The sequence below is a fragment of the Panthera leo genome, chromosome E1 (assembly GCF_018350215.1).
Source record: "Panthera leo isolate Ple1 chromosome E1, P.leo_Ple1_pat1.1, whole genome shotgun sequence".
NCBI lineage: Eukaryota > Metazoa > Chordata > Mammalia > Carnivora > Felidae > Panthera > Panthera leo.
This window is the reverse complement of record NC_056692.1, coordinates 46,273,432-46,283,158: the sequence shown is the minus strand read 5'-3', so window position 1 is coordinate 46,283,158 and position 9,727 is coordinate 46,273,432. Positions and strand designations below refer to the sequence as shown.

Here is a 9,727-nt window from a genome sequence, read left to right as displayed (position 1 = left end):
TTTCCTCCCTCCCTTCTTCACTCCTCCATTAGTGCCACAGGGCTCTTTGTAGCCTCACCAAGCCCTGAGATGCCCTCATCCCCCACCACATCTCTCTTTTCCTTCCTCCTCATCCTCTTCTTCCCCATCCTCAAAGTGATCCTAAGAGTGTTGTCGTTGCTCCCGTGTTAGAGATTTCAACACTGGGACATGCACAGCTCTCCTGGCTCAGGCCCAACCTTCCAACTTCCATTTTTGTTGGCACCACTGATCCGGGCATGGCAGAACCAGCCAGGCCTCTGCTGGCTCCCGGAGCTCAGAGGAGGCAGGGAGACACCTGCACAGGTGTCATTGGATTTATTCACTTGTGTGTGTGCCTTGTGTCTGCCTCACACCTATGTGTACAGCTGTGTGTGTGCATTCAAGTACGTGAAGTGCTACGTCCTGTCTCTGCAAGTGTGTACCATGTCAGCATGCCCCTGTAGTCTGACTGGTGTGTGTGTGTGTGTGTGTGTGTGTGTGTGTGTGTGTCTCCTGTGCAGGCCTGTTGGTGTGGTGTGCCTGTGCTATATGTGGATAAATGTGAACGTGTGTGGGCAGGTTTGCACGTTGAGTCCCTGTTGACCTTAAGTTCCTCTTCTCTTTCTTCTTGTTTCTTGTGAACAGTTTGATTAAAACTCAGGAAGCAGCAAAACCTCCAAAACAATGTGTGTGTGTGTGTGTGTGTGTGTGTGTGCGCGCGCGCTCGCGCGCATACACGCTCGTGCGTTCCTGTGGCTGGAGCCTTCCTTTCTGTCTGCCCTGCTCGCTGGCCTCCTTGCTACCCGCTCTCCCTTCCTCCTAGTCTCTTTATCACACCCATTTGTCCCAGCCCTGCTCCCTGTCTCTTGCCTGTGTCCTCTGTGGAAGGAGGCCCCACTCCTTCCATCTTCCTGCACAAGTTCTGTCTCTTCCTGCAGAAGGTGCATCCTACAGAGGGCAGCCTCCTCCCTGACCAGCACCCTGCCCATGCCCCTTCCCTCCTCAGGCCCCAAACTAGGGTGGCCCCAAGAGCCTCAGCATCCGTTGGACGGGATACTTGCCATTGGACTGCATCCAGATTGCAGAGCCTCCCCTGCCCGTGGCCCCCTCCCCCACACGTCCACATCCATTCCCACTCTGGGTGGGAACAGGCCCAAGCCAGGCTGGCAGGCAGGCTCCTTTGTACAGTTCTTATAATAAACCTCCCCCTGGTGCCTCTCATGTGCGAGCTTCTTCCTTCCGCACCTCCGCATGTGGACACTGACAGGGTCTGAGGGCTGCAAGGACAAGAAGGGCTGGTGGGGATTGAAGCCGAATGAGGAAGGCTCGGGGAGCCTCAGGGTGGGGAGAGGGCCCCAATTCCCCCTCTGGCCCAGTCCAGCTCTTTCTTGCCCCCCTCCAAAAGGAGGCTTGGACTCTGAAAATTAGGAAAGGGGAACCTCACTAAAATGGAGTCGTGAGGTTCAGCAGAGGAAGCGCTCAGGCTCCACCACTCATCATCAATGTAGACCCAACAGAGATGACCTTGCAGGTGGACACCAATTTACTATCCCTGAAGCTGAGAAGAAAAGCTTTCCTCCTGCCCTGGCAACAGCCCAGCCAATGAGAGACAGTCACAGCTCGGCCAATGAGAAGCCACCATACTTCCAGCTCCCACTTCACACCAATGGACTTTTGTTTACAACAACCTTCCCAAAGTCCCCCTTTCCTCCGTAAAGGAGCGCGTCCTCTCCTTTGTGGACATGCCCGCGGTTTTGCCCTCCTTGCTTGTTTGGCATTGCAATTTTCTGCCATTCCGGAATCAACCTGTCTTTTGCTGGTAAAATACCTGGCAGTTTTATTTTTAAGGTTACAACTCCCACCTCTTAGCTGGAGTCCAAGAGGCCAGGTAAGGTCATGGGCCGTGGCCCTCCACCCCTAACAGCACCACGCTCCCTCTCCCCACCCGTGATGGTGCCCAGGAAATGGTGTTGGGACCCAGTGGCCCCAGTCCCTCCTCTCTGGACCCTTCACTTCTCTGTGCGCCACCCCCCTCACCCCCGCCAAAGGCCCAGAGGTGCCTGAGGGACACTTGGTATGACCCCTCCCTCTCCTCAGAGATACCCCCCTAAAGACCCTGCCTCTGAACCCTGACCTCAGAGAGCCCAGGGTCCCTATGGACCTGTGACAATGAGTAATATGATGTAGTGAGATGAGTCCACAGTCCTGGTGGGTGAAATATAATTTCATATACAATTTTGTTTTCTACAACTTGATTTCTGATTCCCAGGGCTGTATGTGTTCAAACTAGTAAACACTCCTTTACAAGATTCCTGCACCCCCTTTTCCTGGGTCCTGAGGTTACGTGGCATCACAGGCCACCCTGACATCCCTCAGCCGTCTTCCTGAGGCCCCTTCCCACCTTGCTGTTCTCTTTGCGTGGGGAGAGGGGCTCAGCATCCCTGCAGGGTCCTGAGCCCCCCACCAGGGTGCTGACCTCCCTCCGTGAGGTGGGGGTGGGGCTCCTTCTCACTGTAAGTTTCTGCAAACCGTGCCTAGGGCTCTGTCTGGCTCCAAGGACAGGAGATCTCGCGCAGTGCCCTGACCCACCCTTCCCCTGAGCCTTGAATAGTGGAGGAAAAGAGGCAAAATACTGGATGAAAAACATAAGCTAATATTTCAAAATTATCCACTTTGGAGAGCCAGTTATCAGTGCTACTCCCCACCTTCCTGAGGGTAAACTGTGCTCCCAGATTTCTCACCAAACGCGCAGATACTGGATTCCCTTCCACGCTTATGACGGCCCCGAAGTGAAGAATGGATTATTACGATTACTTCTGTCTTACACAAATGAGGAAACTTGGGCTCTGAGGGTTAAGAATGGGTGTTGCGTAACTGGGGCGCTGTTGACATGTGGAGCGAGAAATCTGCTTTGTGAGACACTGTCCCTCCCGCTGCAGGGAATTCAGCACCCCTGGTCCGTGAAGGCCAGTGGTGCCCATTGGTCACTGCGACCACTGAAACGGTCCCAGTACCTTTCCGAGTGCTCCCAGGGGGGCGGGGGGAGGGGGCAGGATCACCCCTTGTTGAGAAGCACCAGGGAACGTGGGGCGGCTTTCTACCTGGTACACGGCAGGGCCGGGAATCAAACCTTCTTAGCCAGCAGGCCTCTTCCACAAAACAGCCAGCGGAACAGAGCCAGGAAGCGTGGACCGAGGGGAGGGCAGAACTCTGAACCCCTCCTTCCAAATTGAGGTTGTGTCCTCTCCCACCCTTCCCAGGGTTGCTGGGGTGGGGGGGGTCCCTGACCTCTTGCCTCCTCAAACTCCTAAGCCCCTCGTCCCCTCTCCGCATGCCCCCATCTCTTGTCTTGATGCTGTCTTCCTGGAAAGGTGAAGTGGGGGCTGCCAGATGTTGGGGTCTTTTGCAGCCCAGGGAAGCCGGGGGCAGAGGCAGGAGTGGGCTTATAAGGCCTCCTGTTCCAGGAAAGAAAAGACGTCACTAGCCCCAGACAGAACTCTGTACTGTTGTCACCAGAGAGGGAACAGCACGGCCCCAACTGTGACAAATAACCCCAAAGGCGCAGGGGGTGGGTGGAGGGGGGGCACCGCTTCCACCCGCTCCTGAAAACGGATCCCTGCCCGGCATGAATGGGAATGAAGTCCAAAGGACACATCTGCATCCTTGCACACGGGGGGGACGTGGATGTGTGGATGTGTTTGCAAGATGCCAACTGCCCCCAGCCTCCATCCCCCATGAGGCCACCCTGGGCCCCGGGACCAGCTCCTGAGCAGGGCCCGCACCACACAGCCCAGGCAACACACCCGTGTGAGCATACACCCGTGCGCACACACAGGTGTGTACCCCAAGCCTTCCCCCATTAGCTTCCCAACGTCGGGGGGACACTAGCTCCAAAGCTAACCAAGGCCTCCATTATGAGGAGGTACTTTATTAAATGCAAAGACCCCTGGATTCCCCCCCTCCCCATTCCTCTGGAGGGTCTCCAACCACCGCCACCAGCACAAGGGGACTGTGGTCCCCAGGCTGACCTCAGGTGATGTTTATATTCCTGGGCTGTTTGTTCTGCGAACTGAACATCTGACACCTTTTCAGAGAAATGTTTTTTTTTCATCTGGAACATCTGGGAACAGCAAGAACATCTGGGACTGCCAGGAACGAGCTGTACCTCGGATGAAAACTTAACTCTCCAGTCCCCATTTTCTATGGCTCTGGTCCTGGCTGGCACTCCTTGGGGGTAGCCCCTACTAGGGGCCTATGCCCACCAGGACTAAGGGGGTACCACCCAGATCCCTGCCTTTCTCATTGTCAACCCTGGCGTGGGAGGCAGCTCCACATCTCTCTAACACATCTCCAGAACACTATGGTTTCATCCACCACTCTACTGACTGGCAAGATAAAGCCAGAGAGCCTCTTAGTTTCAGAATCTGAAGATTCCCCAGCACTAGCCTCCTGTCCCCCTGCCCAAGACCCGAGAGCTATGGACAAATCCCTGGGAGTCCCTTGATTAGCTGAGTTGTAGGTTTTTTCTAAGCTGTCTCTACCTACCTAAGTTCACCCCCTTTTTGAGAACAAATTCTCTCACCAGGTGAGGAAGGGAGGCCTCTTGCCAGGGTCTGGACCATGTCTTGTCCCAGGTGGCTGTCACACCTGGCTCTTGCTCAAGAACCTCTGTGGCTCCCTTCCTCCACAGGGTCAAATCTACGTCAACCCCCAACATGGCTGCCTGCACTCCAGCCAAGAGGCTGCACTCTGGGCCTCTCCAGGTGCCGGGCCTGGGCCCATAGCTGCCCCCCACACCCCTGTACCATCCTCCCTTGGTGCCTCTCTTCCTGCAGAGCGCAGGTTGAGTCCGAGCCAAGGAGCTGTGCTCACACTCACCCACAGGACCCATGTGTACTCAGCTAAGTGCCTGGGAATCTGAACTATACAATAGGAGGCCGGGGGACTCCAGGACATGACCATCAGTGGGGTGGGGACAAGGGGAGGGACGCACAAGCTACCCTCAGAAGACTGAGAGGCTCCTGCCTCCCAGGGTCCCCCCCCACCACCGTGGTGGACCCCAGCTGTGATGCCCTTTGAGCCTTAGCAGCACAGCTGACAAGAGAGCCCTCCCTCCCCCGCCCTCCCCCAGGGTCCCCGGAGAGCTGGTGCCTCCCCTGGGTCCCAATTTGCATGGCAGGAAGGGGCCTGGTGGGGAAGAGGCGGGGAGGGGACCGGCTGCAGCCCAGGCAGTTACACGTTTTCCCCCCCAGGAGCCTCTGTCCTCGTCACCAGCTCGGGGTCAGAGACAGAGACGGAGTGGTAACCATGGCCGAGCTGGTGCTGTCTCCCATGCCCAGCAACTGGCTGGTGGTGTTGCTGCTGCTTCTGTCAGGTACGGCACCCCCGAAACGAGACCCGTGGTTTCGCTCTCTGTCACGGCCTGTTTGCTTGTTTCCACCGCTCTGTGTCCTGCTCTCTCCAACCTCCCCCTTCTGTCTCTCACACTTTCGGCCTCCTGTCTCCCTCTGACTGCCCCGGGGCCTGGGTCTGGCGTATCACCTACGCTGAGGAGCTCAGGGGGTCCGTGGCCCCAGCCCCTCTCCTGTTTGGAGGGCATCAGGCCAAGCTGGGTGTGAGGTGAGGGGTTGGTGTCCATGACGTGGTTCACCCCCAGTCCCTTGAGGGCATTGTGTGGGGGCGACACAGGAGAGAGGCTGCCCCCAACCAGACCCTGGGACGTGCATGGTCCAGAAATGGTCCCCTGGGCTGGAAGACAGGACAGCCATCCAGCTGTGACTTCCCTCCTGGTCTCATCCAGGGTGCCTGCTCAAGGCCGTTGGTCAGGTCAAGGGCAGAAGGAGGGGGCGGGAAGTGGGTATCTGGTGACCCTGCTCCATTCCAGTCTCTCCGGAGCGCTGCTACGGTGGGGCTGAAGGGTCTCGAAGCTGATGTCCTGAGAGGAGGAAGTGGGTCTAGGAATGCTGGGGGCCCCAGGGGTGGGGCAGCCACTTTCCAGGGGAGAGCCCTGACCCAGCCCCGCCTACTTCCTCCCACCCAGCAGGTGTGCCAGCAGCCAAAACAGAAGACCTGTACCAGGATCCCAAAGGTCAGCCACTTCCCCTGCCCCTTCTGGGGGCAAGTGTGTCTGCGTCCAGTGCTGGTCCCGGTCCGAGGGTCCGTGCCATGGCTGCCCCTTGTGCCCTTGTGCCCCTGCATCTCCCCAGCCGGTACACCCATCTCTAGGCTACCTTAGGGTCTCCATCTCAGAGGCCTGGCTCCAAGGGCCCCCCAGCACCCCTCCTGCCAGCTGTCATCCTCATTAGACATAAGTGTTCCAGTCCCAGAGACTAAGGGGTGTGACTAAACCCAAGCTGGGAGGCGGGGAGCCAGAGGGAGTTCCACTGGGGACTCAGGCTGGGTCTGTCTAGTGGGGGGGGGGGGGGCGGTTGTCGGACTCAGCCCAGGAAAGAGTCTGTAACTTTAGGGGCTCTGACAGGCCATAGGGCCTCAGGGATTCCTACGGTTCGCTTACTGGGAACGAGGCAGGAGGGAGGCTTCTTGGAGTAAGTATGTGGGAGAGAAGATATAGGAATAAAAACGAAGGGAGAGCACCAGGCCAGGTGGGGGGCTGTCCTATGGGCCTCTGGACCCCAGCAGGAGAGGCCTAGATCAGGCTGCTGTATAGGCATGGAAAGAAATCGGAAGGTTCCAGAGCCCTTCTAAAGGAAAATCAAATGCTGGGGCACAGGGGGGTGGTGCAATCAGGAAGGGGCGGGACCCGGTGGTTTGGCCTCTGGCCACTCACATGGCTCAGCTTCTCCACACCTCTGCCTCATGACCGTCCTATACCCAAAAGCAAGGACAGACAAGGGCGGGGGTCCGTGGTTGGGCTGGCAGTCGGGAAGATGCAGAGCGGGATTTTGATCCCGGCCTCGGTGCCCACAGGAAGCACTTGTGCCCGGGTCTGGCAGAACCCACGTTTCATAGCCCGCAAAAGGGGAGCCATGGTGGAGATCAGGTGCTACACAAAGGACCTGGGAGCGGTGAGCTGGCTACGGAAGCGGGAGACGGACTTGGAGCCCAAGCCACTGCTGGAAGACTCCCGCATCCTAAGGAGCCAGAACGGCACCTTTGCCACCCTCACCATCCAGGGCATCCAGTTTCAGGACAACGGCATCTACTTCTGCCAGCAGAACTGCTTGAACGCGTCCCCCGGCACGGGCTGTGGCACTGAGCTGCGAGTCATGGGTGTGTTCGGGGCCTGCCCTCCAGCCGGGGGGGGGGGGGGGGGAGAAGGGGTGATGGGGCCATGGAGCCTTCACTGAGCCACCCTCACCCCTGCCCCAGCCCGGCCTGCCGCCCGTGGGGGGGGGGCCACATGGTGAAGGTGGCCGCGGCCACAGAACACCCAGGAGAGCCGCTGAGGAGGTCCTGAGGGGTGCAGGCCCAAAGAGGGGGCCCCAGCCTCACCACCCCCTGCCACCTCCCCACAGGATTCAGCACCATAGCACAGTTGAAGAGGAGGAACACACTGAAAGATGGCATCATCATGATCCAGACCCTGCTCATCATCCTCTTCATCATCGTGCCCATCTTCCTGCTGTTGGACAAGGTGACCACGGGGGCCGGGGGGCGGCCATGGGGCAGGCCAGACGTGGGCAGGGTCTCCATCTCCCCAGGCCCACAGCCTGCCCACTGACACCTGTTCAAACTCTCCTTCATTCGTTCGGTTGTTCTGGCAGAGGGCACCTCACCTCCTCACCCCTCGCCCCTCACCCCCAACCCCTCCCCCCGGGCCAGTCTCCCTGGCCCTCCCCGGCCTGGCCCAGCAGTGGATGGGGGGGGAGGGAAGCTAACACTCTGCTCTCCATCCCTCGCCCCGCCAGGATGACAGCAAGCCCGGAATGGATGAAGACCACACCTATGAGGTAAGGGACGGGGGGACCCCCGCGGCGCTGGGGGCTGTGGGGTGCTTGATGGCACCGTCCGCCGGCGTGGTCAAGGAGTAACCAAGGCCTAAGCACCGTTCCATGTCTCCAGGGCCTGAACATTGACCAGACAGCCACCTATGAGGACATAGTGACTCTACGGACGGGAGAGGTGAAGTGGTCAGTGGGGGAGCACCCAGGCCAAGAGTGAGGGGCCGGCCCTCCCCACGCCTCTGGGCCCAGCCAGCTGGGCCTTCGTGGACTGCTTCAGAGCCACTGCCAGCTCCCAGCTCATCTCTTCCCCGGACCTCGGTCAGCCTCCGAAGCTGGCCCACCAGATCTGCCTGCCCCTCTAGCCCCTGGTTTCCAGCTCTTACCGAGGAGACCAGAGTAGAAGGGGTGCAGGGCGGTGATGTGGAGTGAGGAGTTCTCTAGGGACAGACTGGACCCAGCCTTCTGGGGGTGCTATGTGGGGATCCATCCCACGTTCAGGACGGGGAAGACAGAGGCTTATCCGAAAACTGCAAATGGACTCAGAGCAGACCAGCTTCCTGCAGAGCCTGGGAAAGGTGGTGGCCCGTCCCACTTGGCCACAGAGGGGCCAGGGAGAGCCACCTGCCTCTCCCACTCTCTCCTTCCCTCTGCTACCCCAGGGAGCTCCTAGCCTTGATCCCATTGTCCTATGTAATAAACGGTGTGTCGTGAAACTACACACAGGCTTGTGACATCTATGGGTTTGGAGTGGGTGAGAGTCTCTCTGGGCACAAATGTTTGGGCCCCTGTGGGCCCGTGGGGTGCGGGAGAGGATGACTGCCATAGGGCTCACGGACCTCTCCCGTGCTCAAGGGCTTCTCTCTGAAGGCCTGGCTGGGATCTGTGGACATGCCTTCCATCTTCCGTTAGCTGGGCCCAGCCTGGAGAAAAGCTAATAGCCCTTATTGGCGGGCATGCCCCCATCCTGCCTTCTCTTTAGCCCACGAGCAGCGCTTGGGTCCTGCTCTGTAGGGCAGGGGTCTCAGCCCTGGAGGAGCTTGCCCTCACCCACCCATCCCAACCCTACTGTCCTTTAATGCCCTCCACCTACAGGAAGCCCTCCCAAATATCCCCAGGCCCTGCCCCAGCCCTGTTACTGGCCTGTGCTGCCCATGCTGGCCATGTTCTCCAGATAAATGAATCCCTACCAAGCCTGGAAATTTTGTTTTTAAGTTTGACCCAGAGCCATGCAAGAGAGAGATTCCTAAAGAGGGAGGCTTTGCGGTGGTGAAGTTTGGGGGTCCTTCGTCAGGTGACTCCTTCAGCCTTTCCCAGCACCACATCAGAGGTCCCCTAGGGCCCCAAGCTCCCCACAAAATGATCCCTAGGGCCCTACAAATTAGGGCCCCGACCTGCCAGCTGCAGGAGTGACTGGGAACGACTCCCAGCTAGGATCTCAGGTGCCATTAACCTCTATGTGCAAAGCCAGGCCTCGCTCTACTTCCTGTTGACCTTGGGGGGACCCTGAAACACCTCTTTGCCACTCATGCTCTGGCTTCAGGCCAGAGAAATCTCTGCCCCCAGGGTGCTGCCAACTTAACTGGAGAACCAAGCCCAGCATGTGGGGGCCAATAAGGGCAGCCATCAATTTTTACTAGCTTCCCCCTGGAACTCCAGGTGGGGCAGGGGGCTGAGGTACCTGGCCCTGGGGTTTCCAACAGTCATTCTCTGCATCGCTCGGTGGTGCTCCCTCAAAGCCATGCTGGGCAGGCCAGGTAGGGCCCTCTCCCTCCCTGGTCTCTGGGCTGCCCGAGAAAACTGGTTTGTTTTGGCATCTGCCTCCA

At 58.6% G+C, this 9,727-nt stretch overlaps 1 protein-coding gene across 2 annotated transcripts; it reads left to right on the top strand.

The window, feature by feature from the left end:
• Positions 1-5,193: 5,193 nt before the first annotated feature.
• CD79B (CD79b molecule) lies at positions 5,194-8,431 on the top strand. Of its 2 annotated transcripts, none has more exons than XM_042915170.1 (6): positions 5,194-5,374; positions 6,044-6,088; positions 6,928-7,230; positions 7,476-7,594; positions 7,869-7,910; positions 8,023-8,431. In XM_042915170.1, the coding sequence occupies exons 1-6, from the start codon at positions 5,308-5,310 to the stop codon at positions 8,119-8,121; spliced, it is 675 nt and encodes a 224-aa protein (XP_042771104.1). In that variant the 5' UTR covers positions 5,194-5,307; the 3' UTR covers positions 8,122-8,431. The 2 variants fall into 2 exon arrangements, with proteins under 2 accessions (XP_042771104.1, XP_042771103.1); XM_042915169.1 differs by having other exon boundaries at positions 6,041-6,088.
• Positions 8,432-9,727: the final 1,296 nt, after the last annotated feature.

Coding starts and splice junctions, on each gene's coding strand:
- CD79B (XM_042915169.1), top strand. CDS start 5,308: ATGGCCGAGCTGGTGCTGTCTCCCATGCCCAGCAACTGGCTGGTGGTG. Junction 5,375..6,040: donor GTTGCTGCTGCTTCTGTCAG/GTACGGCACCCC, acceptor CCTCCCACCCAG/CAGGTGTGCCAGCAGCCAAA. Junction 7,595..7,868: donor TCTTCCTGCTGTTGGACAAG/GTGACCACGGGG, acceptor TCGCCCCGCCAG/GATGACAGCAAGCCCGGAAT.